The 25,529-nt window shown below is 39.9% G+C and overlaps 1 protein-coding gene across 2 annotated transcripts in view; it reads left to right on the top strand.

The window, feature by feature from the left end:
• PDZRN4 (PDZ domain containing ring finger 4) overlaps positions 1-14,304 on the top strand; it is a 230,028-nt gene extending 215,724 nt beyond the window's left edge. For both annotated transcript variants that reach the window (XM_085043405.1, XM_085043406.1), the window contains 4 exons: positions 590-652; positions 4,159-4,260; positions 6,134-6,250; positions 12,126-14,304. In XM_085043405.1, coding sequence (XP_084899531.1) covers positions 590-652; positions 4,159-4,260; positions 6,134-6,250; positions 12,126-13,652 — 1,809 coding nt within the window. In that variant the 3' untranslated portion in view covers positions 13,653-14,304. The remainder of the gene's footprint in view (positions 1-589; positions 653-4,158; positions 4,261-6,133; positions 6,251-12,125) is intronic.
• Positions 14,305-25,529: the final 11,225 nt, after the last annotated feature.

Raw genomic sequence — 25,529 nt, forward strand, 5'->3', positions numbered from 1 at the left:
ATCACTGGAGCCCTAAACATCTATTTATGTTAACCTAACTGAAAATTAACTGGTTCAGACTAGGAGTTATTTACAGGACCTGTGAGTGATCTGTATAATATGGATTCTTTGGGATTTTTTGATGTTTCTTTGCAAACTGCAAAATTCCAAAGGAAATAACAGATTGATTACTAAGATAATAATTTAACAGTAAATGTTTCCATGGAAGAAAAAGTGTCAGAGACCCATTTATACAAAGGTATCAACTGCTACAGAAGCTTCTCAGTCCAGAGTGAACTTCCAGAGAAAAGGGGTCTCTGTCATTAATTTTTAATGCTCTGACAGCTGTAGGTTAATGCCTGACAGTGGCATAGGAAAGTATTAATCTGAAAATCATATGCTCCCAACCCTTTCTGTCTTGAGGCTTTTATCTGAAACAAGCTCATACGATCTTTTAAAGAACTGTTTAGTTTCTTTGACTCTAAAGGAAAATTCAGATTGCCTCTGTATGGTGTAAAATTGGTACTTTTTCAACTTGTGCAATTTGCAGCTGTTATAATTTCCCATAAAAATCTTTTCATGTTCAATTGCTGGTTATTGTCCTGTGCAGGTTGATCCAAACAGCATTGCTGCCAGAGATGGACGGATCCGTGAAGGAGACCGCATTTTGCAAGTATGTGACAATAGACTCTTCCTTAACTCTTTCTTCCAAAAAATATGCCGTGCCATCTTCTCTGTGGACTGTTAATGAGGGAAGGTTGCTCTCTTTGTTACTGTGATCGATGAGAAAATCCATGTCTGTCTGTTTTTTAACACAATAGCTGGGAGCTAGAGTGCGTGTACTGAAAAATGAGACTGACAAGCTCGTTCTGGCTCATGCACTTACCTTCCATGTCTTTTTTTTTTCTATATTTATTAGAAAATCTCATTTCCACTATGTTCATCTCAGTGTCAAATTCTAAACAGAATCCTGCAGACATAAATACGAGTGTGAGAGACTTGCTGATCATTCCCCAATTGCGTACATTTGGGTAAAACTCATTTATGCTAAGCATAGGTAATAAGAGTTTTCACACAAAAAATGTGCTGCTTAGAGAAGGATGATCTTGAACATACTTAAGGAGGGGTTCATTAGCTTTTTGTTAATATTTTCTTTCCTTCCCTAATAATATATTGCTTTTCTGAATTCTTTTCTAATCCATCACCTTGGCTTTTTTTTCTCCCTTTATTTCTGTTGATCCACTTGCTTAAAGAGCTACCCCAAAAATGGGTTTGTTTGTTACAGCATAGGTGGGTGAGGGTGGCTGGCTCCTGGCTCTGGAGGAAGGCAGTGTACCTGTACAGAGAGGGAAGCAGCTAGAATGGCAGTGAATTTCCATTTTCAACCAACAATGGGTAGTGCATTTTTCACCCTAGTGCAAAATCAAGAAACAGCTACAAAAATCACTCGGCTGGAAATTTTTTGCTGTATTGTAGCATTTTAATTCTGGTTCCAAGTTGATTTGCCTTGTATTTTGGCCTTTTTTCACTGAAGCCCCAGAAGAAGCTCCTGGTGCTGACAGGTTGGTTTTCTGTAACATGTTCCAAGATTGCCCTACATTAATTTAGACAGATGAGTTTTCAGGTTTTTGCAAGATCAGTCTGTTCCTTCCTTCCAATATTTTCATTTCTGCAGGAAATATCTTTGCTGAAACCTGTATCTCTTTTCCTGGTACAGCTTAAATCAGCTTTGGGAATCCAGCTACACAACAGTGTCTGTTAGCTGGCTTACCAAAGTGGCTCATTTTCTAGAGAGGAAATAATAAATTAGATTTTAATGTCAGGGCTCACTTGAGGGCTGCTGTTTTTTTTTTCTCTGTGTCTGTGATTGTGAAAAAACACTCAGTTGGTGATGTTCTCCACTAGAAGGCACAGATGCCATGGTGTGAGTGCAGTGATGTCCTCAGCAGGACTTGGGGTGAAAGGACCATTCCATGAGCTGCACATAGGAGAGGAAAAGTTAGGGGGCATTGCCTTCCATATCTTTATGTAAAAATCCTACTGAAGAAATAGCAGTATTTTTAACTTTCAAAAATCAGAAAAATGCCCCTTTTTTATTCAATCAAGTAGAAACAACTTTCCATTCCTACTCTATGTGTGTCGAAATAAGGAAATGGAGAGTAGATCCATTTTCCACTCCATTCCTTGTTTTGTAAAATTTCTGGGTGTACAGCCAACAGCAGTTCAGGCAAATGTTCACCAGTTCCTAATGAAATTAATTTCAATTTTGAGTGAAGACTCTGGGGGTGAGAGAAAACGTAGATAATTCTGCCCTCCTCTTGTGGACTGGAGCATTACTTTAATGTCAGTGCTGATATATAGCTATGAATTTTATCATTAAAGTTAACACCTGGAGAGTTATGTGGGGTTTACTTTCATATCTGAAAACACATTGACCCTCTATCTCCTTTTATTGATGAGATAGCTCGGAGAAATAGAAGGTGAAGGTGCCATTATGGGAGGATTACACTGGAGCTGGGAGAGAGTCAGATTCTTGAGAGTGGGGGCATTTTCTGTGGGTGGCAGATGGCATTGGTTAAGGCTATGGGGAGAATGCTCTGTTATGTGTATTCCTCAGAAAATGACAGCACGTTTCCTCTCATTTCTGAGGCTGTAACTGCCCCCTTCTCATTCTCAGAAACCTCCAGCCTTCACAGTCTGTTTAGGCATCTGTAAACTGCCTGAATACTTTCTATGAAACGTCGCCATGTTAAGAGAAAGTTTTATCAGGGCAGTCCTAGTGGGAGTTGCCTAAACTTCTGCTATTTTTAGCTGTGAACCTCCAGACTAGGCACAGTCCATGGGGCTGGTTGAAGCCCTGCTCTTCCCCCATGATAGTGCAGCTGGGGTGGGGTGGGCAGCTGCAGGTAGTGGGGACAGCCCTGCTGCCTCCTCTGGGGTCCATGGGGAGCATTTACTCAGCTGATCAGAGTCACTGCAGCAGCCACCATGTCTGGGGGTGTTTTGCACAGGCTGGAAACCTGCTCCTGAGCCTTTCTGTAGCTGCATCTCTGCTTTTCATGTTAGGGCAGCTCTGTGTTACCTGGTTTCTCACAGACCACAGCTGTCCCATCATGTAAGATTTGAAGGGTGTCAGTCATTTCACTCATTGCCAGTTAGGTGATCAGGGTACACTGTGGTTTTCTTTAATCTGAATTAAAGCTGTGTTTGAGTCAGGGATTTCAAGCCAAACATATGTACAGAAATGCAACTTTCTCTTTGATTTCTAACTACAAGTTCCTATTACTTTGAAATGGAACCTTTAGAAGATATTTTTCCCCAAAAAAATTATTCAGATCCTTTTGTCTTCCAGTTTTGTTTTCTCTCTTTTTGAAATAGACCAAAATTTGGAGGGTTTTTGCCACAATGAGAATAATCCTCTTCTTGTGCTGTGAATTGGAGAAAGCTAGATTCATATGGGAAATAAGATTTCCATTTGATTCCCTCAATAAATGGTTTTGGACAATGAAAATTGTGTTTGTTACCATGCAGTCATGGATGTCGTTGTTTTAATGGGGTTACAGAATAGGAGAAAGGTAGAAAGAAAAGACGAGTTTCATTGAAGAACCACTTTTATTTTGATTATCCCCTTGTAAGGGGGATACATATGTTTTGTGTGGTACTGGCTACTAAGCTGTCTGCACAAATATGAAATGATTAAATGGAGCAGCAATAAGCAGTGGCCTGAAAGTATTGCCTGGTGAGAGATAATACTGTAGCTCTCTAATTGGCTCTCTACCAGCATTCAGTGTGACTGATTTCAGCTGTAGCATTACCAGTCTTCTTCCACCAGCACTATTATCTCAGAGTGACACTTCCATTACTCTGAACGGAGAAAGATGAACGTCACCTGTCAGGGGCTGGTTAATTGTGTTGCTAGATGTATGTTACCAGGGCACAGGTTGGACATTTATGAACATAACTGCTTCCTCTGATGTCCACCATCCTTCAACGATCAATACAGCTCTTACAGTAAGCGCATAATTGAGTGAAGGCACTTACCACTGAGGGGCTGAAGATGAGCCCGTTGGGCAATTTTCATTGTCCATGCATTCAGCACAAATGAGCTGATATCTGCCCTTTATTGTGTGTTGCTTTGTGGAAATAGAAACTAATGTGCCACTTTCATTTGTTTCCTAGATAAATGGCCAAGACGTCCAGAATCGGGAAGAGGCAGTGGCATTGCTCTCCAGCGAAGAATGCAAGAAAATTGTGTTGCTGGTTGCAAGACCAGAGATGCAGGTTAGACTAAATAGATGCACTGAGCCAGAACCTGGGTTATAGCATGCATTCACTGTCACTGTAAGTAATGAACTGCCAAGAAAAAGGAATGCCAAAGTTACTGACAAAAGGAGCAAACAGATAATTGCAGAGCTTTGCCCTTTTTCATCCAGAAAAGAAAATAATATGATATTACCAGGGCTTGTTTTCCTCAAACAAAACAATTTCTTTTCCAGCAGAGTGAGCAGGTGTATAAATAAAGATGGCAGCACCAATATGATATTAGTAAAATATGAAGTAGAACTTGAAAACTATGCCCAAGTGAGATTCATCTTTCATCCTCCAAATTGTTAATCTCTGCAATTTCCTCAAATGAGGTGAATTCAACTGTGTCCTTTATAGTAGAGGAAGGCTGTGCTCATGCTTTCCTTGGAGAAGGAAAAATAAGCAAGGCAAGTAAACAAAACTACCAGATGTTTCATAGAATGGTTTGGAAGTCTCATTAAGCACAAACATAAAAATTATATGTCCTCAAGAAGAAAAATCTCCTCCTAATCCCAAGCTAGGAGGCTGGCTTTACGAAGGGAAATGTTGAAAAGCGTATTATGCTCTTCATAAGAGGAAAGAATTCATTGACATGAGGAAAACCCCATCAGAGTTTGTGGAGGAAACAGTGATGTTCTGCTAGTATTCAATTAGAAGTACTGCACAGCATCAGTCACTCCTTGAGTAGCTTTGAATTACTACTGCTGCTGGTTTGGTGTAACTTTTCTGACTGACATCTGTGACTAGATATATCCTTGCCTTGAGGCAGTTGTAATTCTGCTGAAGGTGGGCTGTGCTGCATTGCTCTTGCTGTCTTGGGACATGAGTACTTGGTAGTCCAGTAATTGTCTTATGCTGAGGCTTTTCCCTTTTGGCATGTTTGTGTCCCTGTGGTTCCTTCATCAACAGCAAAGCAATAAGTGTTTCCTTCTGCTACAATCATGTCATTATAGCCAAGAGTGCCACTGACCAGTGTTTTTCTTTTTGATGCAGTGTGCCACATGGCAAGGGATTACAGGTACAAATGGAAGTGTGCCATGTGCACACATGTGCATAATGAACAAAATGGGAAGAACAGTGTTTTAGGCCAGGGTGCCTGTTTTATCAGTTCAGAAAGATGTGAAGGGTGTGAAATGGGTGCAAGAAGAGGATGTACTCCCTTGATAGAAAGCATAGCATCCCCTTCTGTCCTTTTGCAACACTGTCTTCACCAAATGTCAACGTGCTATTTTACACTTGGGGAGAAAAACACAAGCAAACAGATCAGCCTTGCTTCCAAGGGAGAACAAAAATTGCTTCCCTTCAAGTCATCACATCTTTCTATCACCCTGCTCTGTTTATTTGTTTACCTGGAAGATCAATGGGAAGATGGTGACAGAAATTCAGCATAAGGTTTGCAGTGAGGTGGTGGCAGCAGGGCACAGCGCTGGGGTGGAGGTTGTTAGAGAAAAGAGCCCAGTTGCCTCCTGGCCCTATTAGTAACATTGCCACTCTTCCAGTGCAGGGTCTCTCGGTAGTAATGAACATGACAGCTTCAGGATTATGTGCTGTGCCTTTCATACCTTTTGAAAGGAAATAATGTCTGTGCTGTGCAGTCTCCTTCATTATGAGAGAAAATCTGTCATGATGTTTTACGAAAGGATAAAAGATGTGAATCCCATTTTTTTATCTTTCTTTCTTTTTTTTTTTCTTTTTTTTTTTTTTTTTGAAATGTGAACTCCTACCACCTGGCTTTCTGAAGAGAATCATTAGGATAAAAAGAACTAGTCAAGCATTGCCATTTGGGTTTACTCTGTTTTAGCATGTGTCCTTGCTAACATAAAATAACATACTAATGTATTCTTTGCAGCTGGAGGAGGGGTGGCTGGATGATGAAAGGAATGAATTCTTAGAGGAGTTAAACTTGGAAATGTTGGAAGAGCAGCATAATGAAGCGATGCAGTACACAGCCAATGAAGTGGAGCAGGTAGGACCACTACAAAATGTATCATTTGAAATTTTTCTAAGTATACTTTTTATTAATAGAGAATGAAACATGCTGTAAAATGGCGTCAAAGGCTTCTTTTAGTTCTCTCTCCAAATGCTGTGAACTTTGGCGCTTTGTACATAAGGAAAAGGAGAACAATAGATGCTTGGGCCCAGTATGGCAAGTTAGCAAACAATTTAAGAGGGTGTGATAAGTGCAGATTTATAATTTTCTCTGAACTCTCAATAATATTGCTTTCCTTCATTAATTCTAAAGTGTCAGGGGTTTATGATGTTATACTTTATGTCAGATTTTTATTTTAACTGGTGCTAGTAACACCACAGTTGTTAGCAACATAAAAGTTGGACTCAATGATCCTTTAGGGATCCCTTCCAACTCAGAATATCCTGTGAATCTGTAAATATCAGTGCAGCACCTAGAGCTCTGAGCTGAGATAGGTGCCGCTCTTGTTGTATGGATGCAGTGTATGAGCCAGCCTTGCACCAGAGAGTTTGCAAAACAAGATGGAAGAGGTGTTTAAAATAAACAACAGGTGTTTCAGTAATGCAAGTGTATTTCTCTTAGACCAACAGCACACAGCTCAGCATTTGTTTTGTTAATGGACACAAATAAGCTATTGTTAGCATAGTCTCAGCTTGGTACTGTCCTGACTTTTACCTGCCCATATGTTCTGTAGGCTGTATGACTGTGGAAAAGATGCCATACAGTTTCATCTGTTGTGGAAGGTGTAAGTACCCACCCCTGGATCAGAAATCTGTCAGCATGTGCACCTGCATGGAGTCAAAGAAATAAAATTCAACTTCTCTGGGCTTCTGGATTTATGTAGCTGGGGAGAAACTGGTTTTCCACCCACAGAACTTTGTGACTTACAATTTTTTCCCCATTCTGAATCGCTCAGAAACAGAACCTGAGGCACTTTTTCTTTGAAGTGAAGAGAGGGAGAAACACTATGAGAGCCTTCTTTTTTCTAAAAACCAGGGAGATTCTTTGACTTCAAATACCTCACTGCTTGGTCCACATTGGGGGTCTGAATGTACCTTTAGTCCGTTTCCTCCTGACTTCCCTCCCAGCCTTGACGCTGGGCCATGGAGTAGGTGATGGCTCATAGTAAAGTTCTTCCCTGTACATAAATGAAATATTCATTGGGACAGAGACACTGACAGAATAATTAAGTCAATTATCTGAAATATGATAGATCAGATGACAAATACTTGATCTTATAAGCATTTAATTATTTACACAAGGTGGAATAACTCCAGGGTCAGAGGCAAAGGGAGCCTTGCAACAGGATTCATAACACCTTTTAGTTGTGACTCTGCTTTCCAGGCAGTGAGCCTGGAAAGTTTCAGTTTCCTTGGTTAAATGTGCTAACTGCTACACTGCTAGCTACTTTCAGCTGATATATGGCATCTTGTTTATTGTTTTAACCAAAATTTTATGTCAGATAGCCAAAGATTTCCTGCCAGAAAAAAACACATGCTGTTTGCAAAGCAATTTTGTTTACATGGTGACATTTTTACACAGACCCCCAGTTCTCATAGAAATTCTTGAACAAATCTATCTACAAACTCCTACTGGGCCCTGACATTACATGTTGGGACCTCTGAAACCACTTTACAGTTGTGACCTTCCACTGCAAAGTTTTGGTCAAGCTTTGGCTTTTTCACTGAATTTGGCCTGTGGAGAGTGTTAATTAGTACACAGTGGTATTCTGTGAAGTGGTTTCAAAGAACCCATTGAAATTGTTTCTAGCCCATTGGAATCTTTTGCCAATGATTTTTTTCCCATGTTGAGATGTTATACTACTGTAAAAGAACACTACACTTGAAGAAATGGTGGTCAGTTGTGATCTGTCAGTATCTGACATTGCATTGCTTGAAGTGATTCTAGGACAGCCAGACATTTCTTTGCCCTTCTGATGAGTAATCGAATCAACCAAATGCAGCTTGGTGTGTAATGGGGCGTCAGTAATTTGTGACAGCTGCTGTCTCTCTAGACTCTGTGTAGTGACTTGTCAAGTCAGAAAACTGGTTCTTTACTCCTTGTTAGGCTGGGAAACCTAGCAGTTTGCTGAGGGGAATCACACAATCCATTGGAGCTATGAAACCACTGTCATTGCAGCTGCCAGTGGCCAATATGAGTATCTTCAAGGTCCTCAGTTGACTATGGAGACCAGCCTTGATTTTAGTGAACAAAAACAGAGTTCTCTGGCTTCATAATCATCTGTCCTCATGAATCTTGAGAGCTGCAGGAACAAATACACTCTCTATCAGAATATCCTTCCAAATACAAGTCTGTTTTACAGAATGCCATTTTAACATTTAATGTGAGCTGTCACAGAAAAATTTGCTACAGTTTGTAGTAGAAGAATCAAATAGACAGTCATGTCTTTTCTGTATGTTTTTGACCTACTCTGTAGAATTCAATCTGGAATTGTATCTTCTCTGTATGGAATAGTCCAATAAGCCTCAAGGAAAGATGTAATTCTCCATTTTTTATAACTCATTGTGTTCCTTTCCCTTTGCAACATCATGGTTCATTGTGCAGCAGAGATAATTTTCAGAAGAATGCCATACATTTGCCATGCAGAAATTCTTATTGGTATTGTGGACTATATCAGAACCTATTAAGAAGAAGAATTGAATAAAAAAATTATTCTAGTTCATTCAAAGCTGAAATACAGTGAGAATATCTGGGGAAAATTCCTTTCTTTTGAGAGAGGCCTCTTTTGAAAGACGAGCATTGTTTGCAGAAGAGCATTTTCCCTTTTAGTGAACCACTGAAATCAGTTCCAAATTGCTCTCATGGTTTGAGTACCTCATGGTTAGCCTGCCACTGGAGATTGTCTCCCCATGACTGGCCTCCCTCTCACTGTCAGAGACTGACCAGAGAGCCCAGCTGTGTTTGTTAGAGCCTTCAACTGAATCTTACTGCATTCAGACTTTAGTAGCAGTCTGGGTTTTGAGTCCCAATATACATCATAAATTGTAAAATGAGAATAGAACAGTGCCTGAATTCCTGCAAGATTAGCCGTTTTACAGGCAGGAATGCTTGCTGGAGCTGAAATGCAGAGTCTTTTGAGGTTCATTTATTGCTTGATTGTACGCACCGCCGGGTTTGCCTTCTCATTATCTGAGTTCTCACTGCAAAGATGAGGCCTAAGGAGCCCTTTGGTATTTCAAACAGAAGTAATTGTAGAAGAGATTGACAATCTATGTTTGAAAACAAACATTTTGTTTGAAATAGATAAGAGATAACACCAGAAAAAGCAACATACTGAAAATTGTGGACCCTCTCTTGTTTTTCAGAAATGATCTAACATGGAATTAGGCTGTTTATCTTTCAAAATAAAATTAAAATTATCTCATGTTGTAAAAGACTGCTCAGTCTGCACATGTTTAGGCGCTCTGGCAAGCATGAAATGTCCAGGACAGAAATGTCAGAGGCTACCTTACTTGAGTCACAATGGATTTTTTAATAAAATATATCTCACAAACATGCAGTACAATAAATATCTGTATTACTTTCCATTTTCTTAATTGACTTAGCTGCAAGTATCCACATACTGGAGAAAAATTTAATGTGATATGGATGTCTGCTTTAGTTTGAGAAGAATCTGTTTGTATAGGCACTTGTTTTTTTCCTGAGGGAATCCAAAATGGCTATCTGGCATTCAGATACCTGTACTATAGACACTTGTATTTCATCAGATCAATACCACTCATCTGGTTTCTACTTGACTCAAAAGATGGGCTTTGCTTTGTTTGCATCTTTTGTGTGTGTGTATTAATTCCAGATAGAGTAATCTGAGTAGATGGCAGTGTATTATGTCCAGTCAGTATAAATCAAGTTGAAGTTAAAAAAGCAAAGTTTAAATTATTGATAAAAGTGGTGTGGAAAACAAGAGCTACGAGTTCTGAAAGTGTTGCTTGCATGGGCCTCAACTGTAAAGTCTCTTCCCAGCACCTATACAAATAGCATCATTAAGAGGTACTTTCCAGAAGCGCTCAAATATATGCTTTGGTGGTGTAGTACCATGCGGAAGGCATCAGAGGAAGCATCATGCAGCTCTGCTCCTGTAAGCTGTATAACTGTGCTAGCACACTATGGATAAGTCTCCCTCTTAAGTGTTTTAATCATACAGATGCAAATTGTGACTCACTCTCAGTCAGACAGCAGATCCTGACCCTCCTTCTTTGGTCATGTGAAGGAGCCCTGCATTTGGAATAGGCACCCAGATTCCTGACTGTTCTGCAGCACTGCCCTCCTGTTTTCTGGTGGAGCTGTTCTCCCTCCTGTCAGTAGTTAAATATTTTCCAGAGCCGTGGGAAATATGCATTGCACATTGCAGTGGCTGGGTTGCTGTGTAAGCAACCCTTTCACTTCCCTGCTGAAGGGGTTGAGGGCAGAGGAGGTCAAGACAAGCTACAGCAGCTCCAAAGCAGATGAGAGAAGGGAACAGAATAGCAGCTCTCACCTAGAGAAGGTGAACTAGAAAGACACTAAATTAAACCTAAATCTGCTAAAACATCTTTTCAGAAATTTTTAACTGGTTTGTCACAGACACTGAGTTCTCCTGGTGGTATGTTTCTTTCAATATTTGCTTCATTCCACTCTTACACAGAATTGGGGGTGGTGGTTATTTTTGTTTTTCTGACACTAGGCCATTATTTTTTCCTAACAATTGAAGAAATGAAACTAGGTGAAGGGTATCTTATCATGAGGTGCACATGAAGAGAGGAGAAGGGATGACATAGAAGACACATTTTCATCCTGTTTTACTGTTTGTCAAAGTAGATAAGAAGGGAATTATGACAGTGGCCTCTTTGAGTTTGTTTCCTTTCACTGGGTGCACTGTACCTTTTTTCTCTCTTGATTATTACAGTCATTATACATAATTATGCAATTATACCACCTAAAAGAGACATGGTGTTTGGTTGGTACTATGTGCAGTTAGGTACTTGGCCATATAAATTGCACTCTGCATGATTCTTTGCTTACCTGGTTTGAAAAATAAAATGTCTGCCTCTTCAGAGAGGTATTATCTCACATTCTATGTGAATATAAATAGGTGAGGTACAATGAATGGAGTGTTAATCAACAGCCAAGAAGCCTGACATTATGCCCATGGCAAAGCATTCAGTGTTGTTCTACACTTAATATTGAAAGACTGTTTTTATTTTTAAGGAACATAAACTCTAACAACAGAACTAAAAGAGTTTCCAAACAAGAGTTTCCAGGGATTAAATCAATGGAAGTCCTCCTGAGCAAAATACTAGAATTCAAAATGAACACTTTCAGAAAAAAGCCACTGAACACAAGAAGCGTAGGAGAAGGTCATGGAGGGTGTAATGAAGCAAACAAAAGTTCACTGTTTATAAAAAGAAACAGTATCTGTTTTGCACCTTGTTGGGTTGTACTAGTCAATGTTTGATTGGCTGCTTGCTCTGTTTGTTTGAGGTAATACCAGTACTGGAGCTTTCTTTCACGTTTGAGAAGATTTCAGCTCCACCAGTCTCTGGCCATAATCCAGAATCAAAAACAGCTCACCATCTGGTGATCATTATCTTTAAGCGCTGCAAAGAGATGGCTTAGCTAGAGAGGGAAATACTTCTTTCTGGACTTTAGAAGCTATGTCACTAGTACAGTAATTCATCTACTTTGCTCAGTATGGAAACCACAGCATGACTCTCAGAAATGTTTCAAAGCTATGAGCAGTAGGACTGCTGTTTAGTGATTTGTTTTAATTCAGTTTAAATCAGATCCCAGCTGTTTAAGCAAAACAGAGCTGGAAAATATTCTCCTATAATACAGTCTGCTTTTGATAATCACTTTTGTTTATTAATTTTTTTAGCCAAAGAAACACGAAGAGGAAGATGGCACTACAGACACTGCAACCTCATCATCCAACAATCATGAGAAGGACAGTGGGGTGGGACCTACAGATGAAAGTCTTCGTAATGACGAGAGCTCAGAGCAAGAAAATGCACCCGAGGAGCAGAACAGTGCTACAGTGCAGAGCAAACAAAATCTGGGCCACAGCCAGGGTACACTAGGCAGTGTTGAGCTCCAGTGCAATGAAAGCTTTGTGTCTGGGGAATACATTGAATCTGATTTCATAGGAAACCCAGAGGAGGAATGTGAAAGGTTTCGGCAGCTGTTGGAACTGAAGTGCAAGATTCGAAACCATGGGGAGTATGATCTGTATTACTCAAGCAGCATGATAGAGTGCAACAGAAGAGAGCAAGACGGAGTGGAGCATGAGCTGCAGCTACTCAATGAGGAACTGAGGAACATTGAACTCGAATGCCAGAATATTATGCAAGCTCACCAGCTCCAAAAGGTGAGAGATCAGTATGGAGACATTTGGGCTTTACATGATGAAAGTTTCAGGAATTATAACACCAGCATAGATGTACAAAGAGGCAAACTGGATGACATAATGGAGCATCCTGAGAAGTCTGACAAGGACAGCTCCAGTGCCTACAACACTGCCGAAAGCTGCAGGAGCACTCCGCTGACAGTGGAGCGATCCCCCGATAGCTCTCTACAGAGGGTGATCAGCATAACCAACAGGAAAAACCTGAGAAGCACTATTGTGGCTAATCAGTCATCCTCAGGACAAAGCAACAGGGAGACTTCCTCAGCCAAAACCAAACCCACTGAGCAAAGCAGTGCTGCTGAGAATGCGGTGCTGGCCTCCGAAAGCAGCAAATTCACAGACCAGGAAAGGCAAGGCAGTGAGCACATTCCTTACTTGTCTCCATATCACAGTTCTTCTTACAGGTACGGGAACATACCTGCTCATGCAAAGCATTATCAAAGCTATATGCAACTGATCCAGCAGAAGTCTGCTGTGGAGTACGCCCAAAGCCAGCTCAGCCTGGTGAGCATGTGCAAAGACTCACAGAAGTGTACGGAGCCCAAGATGGAATGGAAAGTGAAAATAAGGAGTGATGGGACGAGGTACATCACAAAGAGACCAGTTCGAGACAGAATCCTGAAGGAACGTGCCTTAAAAATCAAAGAGGAGCGCAGTGGGATGACGACAGATGATGATACAATGAGTGAGATGAAGATGGGTCGCTACTGGAGCAAAGAAGAGCGGAAGCAGCATTTGGTGCGCGCTAAGGAGCAGAGGAGGCGGCGGGAGTTCATGATGAGGAGCAGGCTGGAGTGTCTTAAGGAAAGTCCACAGAGTGGCAGTGAGGGCAAAAAGGAAATCAACATTATTGAACTGAGTCACAAAAAGATGATGAAAAAGAGAAACAAGAAAATCTTGGACAACTGGATGACAATACAAGAACTGATGACACATGGTGCTAAATCCCCAGATGGCACAAGAGTGCACAATGCCTTTTTATCAGTTACTACTGTATGAACACAACTTCTATCAGAGAGTATACTACCAGTTTAGGTAGAGTACAATTGCCTCGTTCAATGTGGCATTTTTATATATTTTGTGACTGTTTATAGTTTGATCTTTTTGTAAGCAAAATGACCTGGTATTTTTCATTTGATTTTCATATAACAGTACCTTCTTTATCTGGCAGTCTTTCTTTATCCTGCAATATATTCATATAATTCATTTGTAGAAAAAAAATAGAAAATAAAATCAAAACAAAAAAAAGTGGAGAAGCCAATTAATTTCTTAACCTAACACATATCCTGTAACTTAAAATCTGGATTTATTTCTCTAATTTTGCTTTTTCTACTTTAGTAACAATACAATACCAAAACAAAATGCTTTATACTGTATCCTTGGCTTAACAAGTTTTAAAGTTTTACATCTTAGATTGAATCTGTTCATAAATCATATGTCACATCCAATCATATAGATAAGAATGACATTTTTTCAACTACATATTTTACAGTACATTTAATCTGTAAATTGTAATTGTATTTGTCCAAGTAAAGTGTAGGTGGGCAATTCTCCTGTGTTCTGTAGTGGCATTGGTCTTGTAGCTGGGCAGTATGTGATAATTGTGAAGATAAAAGAGAAATAAATTATTGCTTATCTTTAAGAAAAAAAACGTCAAGAGTTGTTTTATTTAGATCAAGAATTTGCTTTTAAAGTATAAGTCATTTCACTGTGCATGGTATTTACAGCATATAGAGATTTCAAGAACAAAGGACACAATTCCATAGGCTATTTCTTATTAATTAGCTTTTAATTTTGCAGAACACATAGAATGAGTGGGTCTTTCTGGCTTTTGCTTACCTCCTGTTATTAGTTAATTAAATGATTCATGGATATATTACTGTGTTGTAAGATGTTAGGAAAGTGCTCTGAGTCCTCTCCATGGCTAAGCTTGCTATTTGTTCTACACATACAAAACGTAAACACAGCATATGCTTAACTTTGAGCCAAATCTCATGCAAGAAAAGCTAGCAGTGACACTTTCATATAATGGGAGATAAGGAAAAAGAGAGAATGAAAAACACCTGATTTAAGGGTGTAAAATTATTCTTGAGGAGCATCCAAGACTTTTGGAAGAGCCTCAGTGGGAGCTGGCTGGAGCTCAGGAGCAATGACAGCTTGCTTTCTGGGTGCTTGATGGAATTCCTGACTCTCCATGCAGCAAAGGCACCTCAGCTGCTGCTGGGGCACCTTCTGAGCTGCTGCTGCTGCTGGCAGCCCAGTGAGTTACAGCAAGGTGAAATGACCAGTCTTGGGCAGTCAGTGGGGCTGAAGACCTGGCCTAATAGGTCCATTTGTATTGTCCCTGTGCTTGACTTGCAGCAGTTCATAACTGATTGTAGTGCTTTCCATAGCAGGGCTAGGTGCTGAAGTCACTTGGCATCAGTCTCTAAAATATGTGCTTAAAGTTGCAGAAGGGCACATTACAGTATTTCTAAGCTACCTAATTCTAGGAATCACTCATTTGTTTTTTAACCACTTTCGGCACTAATTGCCATTGACTGTGCTCTTTGCATCTCCAGGCACGTAAATACCATAAGAACACTACTCTCCAAATGCTTAGGAAAATTATACCTCTGACAGTTCACAGTTTGATAATCAGAAAATTCTCTCTTCCAGGCTCAGGGAGACATCATGCTAAATCCTCACTAAACATACAGCTGTTCAAGCCTGATTAAAAACACCTCCACTGTTTTCTGTTAAATTAGGAAAAAGTGTGGAATCCCTGACCAGAAAAGTATCACAGGGTGATGCAGTACTGCTTCAAGGGGCTGATACCACATTGTCTCTCCAGCTGAGCCTAGGTATTGTCTTTCACCAACCTAAGTCATCTAGGAAAGCATACATTCTTCTGGAGACATCAAAGCACGGAGGTTTTGCTGTCTCCCTCACTGCAATCCAGTAATCACATTCAAACAATGGCTACTGTTAGGTCTTTCCCTTAGACACAGTACTTACTCATTTTTTTCCCGTTATTAAATCATGACTCAGAGCTCTCCCAAGTTAGTGTGACACTCAAATTCAGAGAACAATATGAATCTTCAGAAAATGTAATATCATTTTTCATCACTGAGAAATAAAAGTAGGAAAATCCATGTCTAGTTAGAGAAAAGCCCTAACTGGAGGGTGATGGGTGAGGACTCTAACTGGAGGGGAGGAGAGGAGCTAAGTAAGAGACACTAATTAGAGAAATAAATAAACAATAAACAATATTTATAGTAGACTAATAGACTGTAAATGGAAATATGTCCAAACCTGGGAAGATCTGTCAAAATCTAGTAAGACAAAAGAGAAAACCAAGAGGTGATGCAGTGCTACTGTTGGTAGCACATGTGATGTGGATTCTAGCTCAGCACATGCCTGCCAGAGCCCAACCACCTTCTACATTGTTCTTCACCTGCTGAAATAGCATGTTCCTACCTAATCCTTAATCTTGGCAGTTTCCAGCAGCCCACAGTTTTCTTTCCTTTTCTCTTAACTGTAGTTATGAAGTGTCATTTCCTTTTTTCCCAGGCAGTTTTGGGGAGAAGAAGCATTCTTTTTTGCCTGATGAAATGCCTTGATGATTCCTGCATGCAGGAAAACAACCACACAACACAGAACAGGGGGGTGAGGCCACCAAGGGTGGTGGTGCACAGGGGCTGCATGGCAGGCAAGTGTTTTACTGTTCGTTGCTCTCAGCTGGTTCCTCTGCAGGGCAGGACTCAGCATTGCTCTCTCATTCCAGCCGCTTTGGATCAGTGAAATTCAATGCTGACATCCCATGTGCGGTTTATTCCTGCATATTCTTTTTTTCAAAATGTCATAACTTTTATTGAGGAAAATAACATTTTAGCACCAAGGCAAATTAAAAGAGAAGGAACAAAATGCTTTTTATGTTGTGATAAATCTTTAAAAACTTGTCTGTTGAGAACTTTTTTCAATGAAGGAATATAAAAATGCTTTCCAGCTGGAACAAGACCAGATCTTGCTTAGCAGGATTGCTCTGAGGTAAAGAGCAAAAGTCAGGGAAGAGTAGCTGCACAGATTAAGTTACCATGGCCACATCACTGCTGGGAAAGGAGCTAATGTCCCTCTCATCCTTCCCCCAACACTCATACCCAGCTGAGACCAGTGAGATGTAATTTTTCCTATGAAGCCAAAAAAATGGCCTTACAAAAAGGCTTGTGCCACTTGACAACTGTATTGCCAGCTGATATAGGAGCACTGCTCACCATAAGGTCAAAATCTGTGGGATCCCTGAATCATCCTCTCCAATATAAGTATCCTAAAAGGGAAAAGGATATGATCATGACAATAAACTAAACCTGTATCAGACTTCTTTTCTTTTTAGAAAGAGACTGGTGACATTATTTGAATTGAACATGAGCAGTCAGAGCTGAAATCTGTTCTGTGCTTGATACATTGCCCTGTGAGAGAGCACCAGGACCTCAAAAGAGGTGATACAACTTCAGCATTACACTCTCTGAACTCGCAGGGATTTAATTATTCATTAATATAATGATGCTTGACTTTTTTCTTTTTTTAGTTTAACCAAAGTTCATCTTTAACCTCCATGTCTTGGTACAAATTGTGGAATAGCACCCTTTGTTCATGACATGTCATTGATGCTAAAATACTTCCTGATTCAGGGATAGAATTGCCCCAGGTTTTGTTTTATTTGGGTTCTTAACCTTTAAACTGCTGATCACAAACATGTATGTGGTAAGTGCTCTATTAATATCCATTTTATGGACCCACTTCTTTTCCAGAGTATTAAATGCTCTTCAGGAATGAGGATAAAATGCAGGTGATGGGGCCTGGTATTTGGCTACAGCAGCACAGAGCAGCTGTCAGAAACCTGGTGGTGTTACTCTCAGAGAGGCCAGTTGGTTTATGCCTGGAGAAGGAGAAAAGATATTGCAGAGGGATCATGAGCAAGTGTTTTTTATCTTTAAATGTCTTTGCTCTGAAAAATGTTTCTCTGCTTAAAGAGCATTCCACGGGCTTGGATGCAATTGCTGCATTTGTAAGACTTTGTATAGATTTTTCCCAGATTTTCAGATATCATTAATCTTGCTCTAGTGTCAGCCACTACATGGACAACTGAGTGGTTTTGGATGACACTTCTGAGACAAGGTGCAACCTGGGATTTGGAATACACCTGGCAAAGCACCCAGCTCAAGTTTATATAGCCCCTGGGCGCTTCTCAGGAGTGAGCAGGTTCCTGTCCTGCTGGGGAAAGGGTCCACCTCTCACTGCCAGAGCCTTCAGCTGTGTGCAGCTTTTTCTGTTCCTGGCGATTAAGGATCTTGGTTTCCCTCAGCCAATTCATCTGGTTCTGAACTGGGAAAATATGGCATTTGTGTAGAGGTTCAGAATCTCAGTATCTGCAAGGTTAAGAAGTGAAATTACTCTGCTGTAAAGATTGCTTAGATGGAGCTCAAAGGAGGAAAGGATTGTCATGTGTACTCATATACCATCCTGGTTGTGACACCTGTGGGTAGTGGGGCTGAGCTACAGGCATATTGCTAACAACTGATATGAACTGTAAAGTGAAATGTATATGCTGCTTTTCACAGTTATTAGACCATGGGGAGGGACTGAGTCCTCATTCACTAATTAGTCTGTCTCATGCCAATATTCCCTGATATCTTCATTACTGATAGCTTCGTTCTTCAGTAAATGTATAAAGATGTCCCAAAACAAAGATGTCCTTCTGGCATACAAAAATCTATAGCTTGACAGTGTCATCTGGGAGATTACCATGTGTTCTGGAATACACTCAGGGGAAGGGCCTGAGTACCAGGGAAGGGCCATCAGCAAGGTTTCACAAAGATGCAGGCCTCTTCCTCATTCAGACTAGTTCATGGTATAGGTATGAATTTCTGACTTTTCCCTTTTTTTGTCTTTTTCTTTTTTTTCTTTTTTTTCTTTTTTTTTTGGCATTTGAATTTTTAATTTTGGTTTAAATTTTTAATTTCTTGGCTCCCTAAGCTCATATTTCACTGGGTCTCTAAGCTCACATTGTATTTTCAACTTCCTTCCTTCCTTCCTTCCTTCCTTCCTTCCTTCCTTCCTTCCTTCCTTCCTTCCTTCCTTCCTTCCTTCCTTCCTTCCTTCCTTCCTTCCTTCCTTCCTTCCTTTTCTTTCTCTCTCTTTAAGTTTCATCTCTCTTTTCCTCTTTCTTCTGTATCCAAGACTTCTGAACTTGAAAGATAATAAATGTTGAAGAAGGGACTTCAACATTCATTGCTTCTCTAAAAGAAGCAATTTTTTTTTCTCATAGATCAGCTTATCAACACAAATGGAGACCTTTGTCTGACTGTAACTGTAAGTTTTCATCTGTAGTCAATTTAGGTGATTTGGTTCATTTGGCACATTTCCTATGCCACTTGAAGTTCATTCTGCTGAAGTGCTGCAAATGTCTTTGGTGACGCCTCTGCACAGAGTGCATTTTTAAATGCTGGAGGAAAGGAAGACCTTTTAAAACATGTGCTCTATTGTTTGTGAGATACACAGGGACATACAAAAACGCATATTAACCCAAATGCTTTAATAATTAAGAGACTTGCTACAAACAGTAAATTATGTTAATCTGTGAATATATACACAAAGAGGTATTTCACTATCTGTTGAATTTTAAGGACTTCCATTGCTCAAAAATTTTGAGAAGTAAGACATTTGTTCTATTCTTTAATAGATTTTAAACAATTCAGTCCCTATTTTTTCTGCACTTAAACTGATGCTAAAGCAGAATGAAGCTAAAGTCTGTTTTGGCCTAGGAACAAAACAGTAACCTTCAATTAGAGCAATGTCTGTTAGTCATTTATTGAGATCAGGTGTTGATCATCAAACCTCATAGCTTTAACACTTTGTCATCCCTTGGGAGCATCTGCACTGCAGTAAGCATTAGACATACTCGGGTATTTGTTCTTCCAATACATTCCCAAAAGTGTCTGACGTATTCCTGAGCACTAGGAGCAAATCAAAGCTGATGTCTGGCTCCAGTGGCAAAAAATATTGAAAGCACAGAGAATTTTAAGTATGAAGTGAATATAGGAAACTCTCATCTTGACAGTGGATAAGAAGCCAAAAGATGAAAATTAAAATTGCACGTGAAAGATGAAAATGTTGAAGCCACTGTTTTGACTACTGGACCTTGCAGGAAAGATATTTGGAGAGAGACTGAAAGTTAAGTGGGTGAATAACACATAAAATTTACCATCGATGAAAATATTACTTTCTTTGCACATCAAAGGCAATCCTCCTATTTTCATAAGTTATTTAACCCCATCGGCAATCTCTGCAATGTATAAATATTTTTGATGGAATGCAAAGTATGTTCTTAATGGTGTATAGACACTATATGGAGAGCAGGTTGAACAGTATAAATATTCATACGAGTAAAGATGCTGTCTAACTCCTGATTTGACATGCTATCTAAAATGAAAATATAACAAAGATATTCTGGTTTTCACCTCCTTTTTCTCCCCAAATTTGGGATCTGACTGCATAGTCAGGGTAGAAAAATGCACCTGGAAGACTGTGTTTTGGTTAGGTACAGGGAATTCAAATGAAAGCTCCTCAAACTCGACAGTTTAATTTACTTCTCTTAAGCTCTTTAATACCAAACTTATCAGTTCTCTCTGTTAGGCATTAACTTGTTAAATGAGTCTTAATTATACATAAGCAGATGGAGATTTGAATTAAAATTACCTTACACTCGAGTGGCTTTAGTTCATTATAACATATCTTCCTCTTAATCATTTAGGCAGTCTCATCATCTTTCATATATAAAGTTATTAAAGTATTCCAATTTCCATATTTCTTCAGATACATCCACTATTAAATGGCACATAATACACATTAGTTGGTGACTTATACCATTCAATAGTTAGTGAATTATTCATGTCAGTAACAATTTTTATACTTTTGTGTCATCTGTATTATTTTATTTTAAAGGGTTTATATTTACAGAATGTCTCATCTTTTACCTCATCTCAATTTTCAGTACAAATTTGAATGCCTCACCATTCCTACTGTTGTGAAAAGGACTAACATCCACTGCATGTTTTGCACTCCCATTATCTGAGGAATGGAATTGTATCCAAAGTGCCTCCCACTACCAAACAAGTGTATGCTGACTGGGACCTTTGGGAGTGAGATAAACGAAGTCAGCATTATTCTTTTATTTTCTCTTGTTTTTGCACTATCATAATCCCTGGATTCTCTAAAACCAAGATTTTAGAATTTGCCTGTCCTGCAAAATTAAAAGGGAGAACATGCCTAAAGGAAGAAAATTATTGAAAGCTTTTGCAGGCTTTGTTTGGTGGGTATCACCTCATCTAACTGTAATGATCTCAAAGTTGGGATACTAGTTAAATTAGCCATCAAGGTTAAGAGTTTAAGTTAGCGCCAGGAATACAGAGAAGGAATCTCCAAAAGACAGCTGATTTCTCTCTTTAGGAAGGTTGTCCTGTGGAGCATATTTGTCCAACTAATTCAAGCTGGACCTCTAACTTCTATATACCTTTAGCAAAGTAAAAAAAGTCTGTCTTAACGTATGGTAATGCCTTTCAAAGGAAAAGGATAGACAACAAGTTACTGTGTATGAAAAATCCCTCTTTCATCTGTTTTTAAAGAATCCTAAATGCGTATGCTGAGAGAGTCATGTATCTGTCTTAGACAGGGAAAAGCACCAAGTGATTCAATCAACTGTTTCTATGTAGCTCATGGGTAAAATCAAGAAAGAATTGGACAAAAAGTGGCATTTTAGTTCCAGTAAGCAATTTACAGCCATTCGCAAGGGAAAGACCAGTGGGACTTTTCAAAGACAAAGGCATCCAATATTCCCTGCTAAAGGCAGAATACTATAGTCAGTATCCCTTTAGCAAATGTATTAACCAGGTATCTTCATTGCCAAATAATGGGTCTGTAATACAGAAATAACTGTTAGCTGGGTGATGGAGAATGACAGCTCAGCAAAAGGGTGAGTTTGCCCTGGCAAACACTGCAGCCATCTTCAAGCAAAGGGACGGGCCTATGAGAGGCGTTTGCAAAATAGTATACTGACATTTACCTGAATGTTTTCATTCCGAGGGAAAGGAGACTCACTGTATCCTGGGAGCCTCAGCAAGACACTTGGACCATGTGGCCATTTCACTCCCCAGTTCCTCTGAAAACATTGATACACTATAAGATGTGAATTTATCATGGTTCATCTCGATGAATTCCAGTTCCGTTTCCATGAAAGAGAGAGAATGCTGCTGCTTGCCTAGCAGGAGATTTATGAATAAAACACCAAAGCATGTGAGGCCCTGAGGAGTTGGGGAGAGAAGATATCAGTTGAAAGGGACCTACATCAATCATCTAGTCCAGCTGACCAACCAATCCAGGGCTGACCTAAAGTTAAAGCATGTTATTAAGGACATTGTTCAAATGCTTCAGGCACAGACAATTTCTCTAGGAAGCCTAGTGTCTGACCATCCTCTCAGTAAATAAATGATTGCTGATGTCCAGTCTCAACCTCCCTGGTGCAGCTTTACACCGTTCCCACCTGTCTCATAACTGTATCCCAATGAGATGAGATTGCCACCTCTTAATTCTCATAGGATATTCTGTGCCTGCTTAATGTTGTGGACTTTGTCAGACACTGCATGGTATTGATGACTCTGTTTAAGTTCAAATCTAGCACTCTGGGACCTGATAATTTTGGGGCGTCACTCCCTCAGGCTGTACAAACCACTTGCATCTGACAAAACAGCTGCCTGCTACATTAATGCAAACCCTTGCAACCATCCGAGATATACTCAATGAAAAAACCTAAAAGTAGTGTGAACTCACTTTTCAACCTTTAATGGAAAAGTGAAAAGTGAGCTAGCTTATTATGTATGTCCTAGAAAATGTTAAGATATAAAATGTCAAAGATAAACAAAACATATCACATATCCTATAAATACACTGCTTTATGCCCATTGACAAAAGTATTGTCCAAAGCAAAATGAGCTTCTTTAACTAAACTCCTGTAAAATGTTACAGGGAGGTATGTTATTGTGTATATTTATTTATTGTGGGTAAGTCACCAAAGACACAACAATCCATGAAAGGGGAGAGGAGAAGCTTCCCTCACAGCAGGAGGATATTTTCATTATCCCATTGACAGTGCAGAAGAGAGATGGACAAAAGGTCCCCTGTGTTTGCAGAATAAGACCAGTGAAGCTGGCTGCACAGTTTTTGTCACTAGTCGTACACCTACATGGATTCATGGACCTGTATAGGTCCAGCGGATTGGCATTTGACAGAGCAGCATAGGCAGCATCCAGGCAGAGTGACCTCAGCTAGATTTGTGATTTTAGAGAATATAGTGATAAAAGCCATGAAGTTTATTTAGTCAGTTCTCCCCCACTCCTCTAAGTCTTCAGTCGTGATCTGGCCAATGTGGCAGAGTGCACCATCAGCAAGTTTGAAATTATACAAAACTGGAAAGATTTGCTGACACACCAGCTGCTTGTGCTGCCATGCAGAGGGATCTCGACAGGCTAGAGAGATGGACAAACAGGCATCTCCTGAGGGTTGACAAAGGGAAATGCCAAGCTCTGAGCCCGGCAAGGACTAAATTTCTGCACCAGTGTATGCTGGAGAACACCTCTCTAGATAATAACTTTGATGAAAATCACATTGGTTTCCTGGTGTACACTAAGTTGAACATGAGCCAGAAATATGCCCTGACCATGTTAGTGGAGAGTGCTGTATTGAGTCCTGGGTTCCCCCCGCAAGACATTCATGGACATGCTAGACTGGGTCTAGTGAAGAGCCATATGATTAAGGGACTGGAGCACCTGTCAAAAAAGGAGAGGCTGAGACAGCTTTGTCAATTCAGCCTGGGAAGAGAAGTCTCACGAGGATTTAATCAATGTGTATAAATACTTGATGAGGGAAGAAAGACAATGGCGTCAGAATGCTCTCAGTGGGGCTCAGTGAAAGAATAACAGGCAGTGACCAAAAACTGAAATACAGAAAAATCTATTAAACAGAAAAAAAGGGGTTTTTTTAAATGTGTGTGGTCAAACACTGTCACAGGCTGTCCAGCGAGGCTGGAGAGTCTCCAGCCTTGGAGATAGTAAAAACCTAATTAAACACATACATTCCTGATCAAACTATTCTAACTGACCCTGCTTTGAGAAGCTTATTGGATGAGGAGATCTCCAGATGTGAATTCCAGCCTCAGTGATTCTGTGATTCTGTGGTCAAGTAAATCACAAGTACAAAGCTTTTGAATGTGGGGAAGGACAATGAGAGCTGACCAGTCATGTGGGCTGTATAAGTAATCAAGTGCTTTGTTCCTGACTGCAGCTCACACAGAGCTCTTGGCACATTTTATGTATAAAATACAACCTATTCCCTGCAAATGATGAAATTTGGCAGTATCCTAAATGACACCAGCAGCATCATTCCAGAGGATATGATCTCACAAACAAGCAAAGCCCATTAGTCCACATCTGCATGGGGTTGCCCAAACTCACTGTCCTGGGATTTTTGGAACAAATCAATGTATTTTCAATTGGGTTTTTTCCCTACAGGGAGCCTGCAACTAGCATGTGAATGTAATGTTAACTTCTAATTGCATCATATTAGCAGTTTGACATTGCATCTTAGTAATGCTTGTTTTTCTAGGATATAGTGGAGAAATATAATCATATTAACACTGTGAAAGCAAACACAGAGGTAGTATAAATTGTTAATGCAATCTCCTCTCAAGCAGCTTGTTTGAACAGTGCACTGGTGTATGAGAAAAATGCCAGCCTTTCAGTCTTCCCCAATAGTGCAGTGCTTGCAGTCCGCTGCAGAATAAACATATACATTCTGTTTAAGGTAACAGATGTTCATTTGCTGTATGTTCCCATGAGCACCCAATCTTTCGCCTGCATTCTGCTACCATTTGTCTGAGACCCACCTGTGAGCCAGCACAGCAGTTTCTTAGACATGAGGCTGCCTCACTGATATGTCATGTACAAAACGGTGGGGTTGGTTGATACATATTCTTGTAAGCCTTCCTCCATTTTTCCTTCCTATGAGTGGGACCATTAATTCTTCTGACTTGCATCATCAGACTGAAAATGGCAGTCTCCATGCATAAATGCTGCAAAGCTGTTTGGATTCTTCAAACTCTGAAGATCAGCCTTTAAACCAACTAATTAAGTTTTCTGCTTGCTGCCATTGAAAGACTCAGTCAGATATAATTAAAACTGAGCAGCAGATGACAGCGGTGGCATTTGTCAGAATCATCCAGTGGTTCAAATACCACTTCTGACAGAAATGTCAGAATGATAACACACCCATCTTCCCCATGCATGCCAGAAAACCAGGAAGAACTTTTATTATAAATGCCTTACTGATAACCTTTATGAATCCCAGAGCACCAAACGCAGCACACAAAATTTTATTATCCCAAGAGAGGATGCTCATTTCCAATGAAGTACATCCTGCAGTTTGTTGGGCTTTCTTGCAGTGCCTGTGCCTTTTGGGACAGCCGTTCAAAAATTCAAAGAGGAAAAAAGCCCTCATCCTGAAGTATAGGCAATTCCAGCTTTGCAGACAGCCAAGCTGGAAGAGAGTTCCTTAGAGAGTTAATGAGCTGAAACCAAATCAACACATTCCTCATCTAGAAAGAGCAAAGCCATAACACGGCTGTGTAAGTTATCCTTGAGATGTACAGAAAGGTGAGAAGACAGAGTCCTTTCTGCACAGAGTTTAAATGGAACTGTTATTGCTAAAGATCACAGAACAGCAGAGTAAACAGCAGAGACAACCAAGAACAAATGAATAGGGGAAAATTACTTTTAGAAACATTTTGAG

This window comes from Lichenostomus cassidix, chromosome 1Aa (assembly GCF_008360975.1).
Source record: "Lichenostomus cassidix isolate B80296 chromosome 1Aa, HeHo_3.0, whole genome shotgun sequence".
Classification (NCBI taxonomy): Eukaryota; Metazoa; Chordata; class Aves; order Passeriformes; family Meliphagidae; genus Lichenostomus; species Lichenostomus cassidix.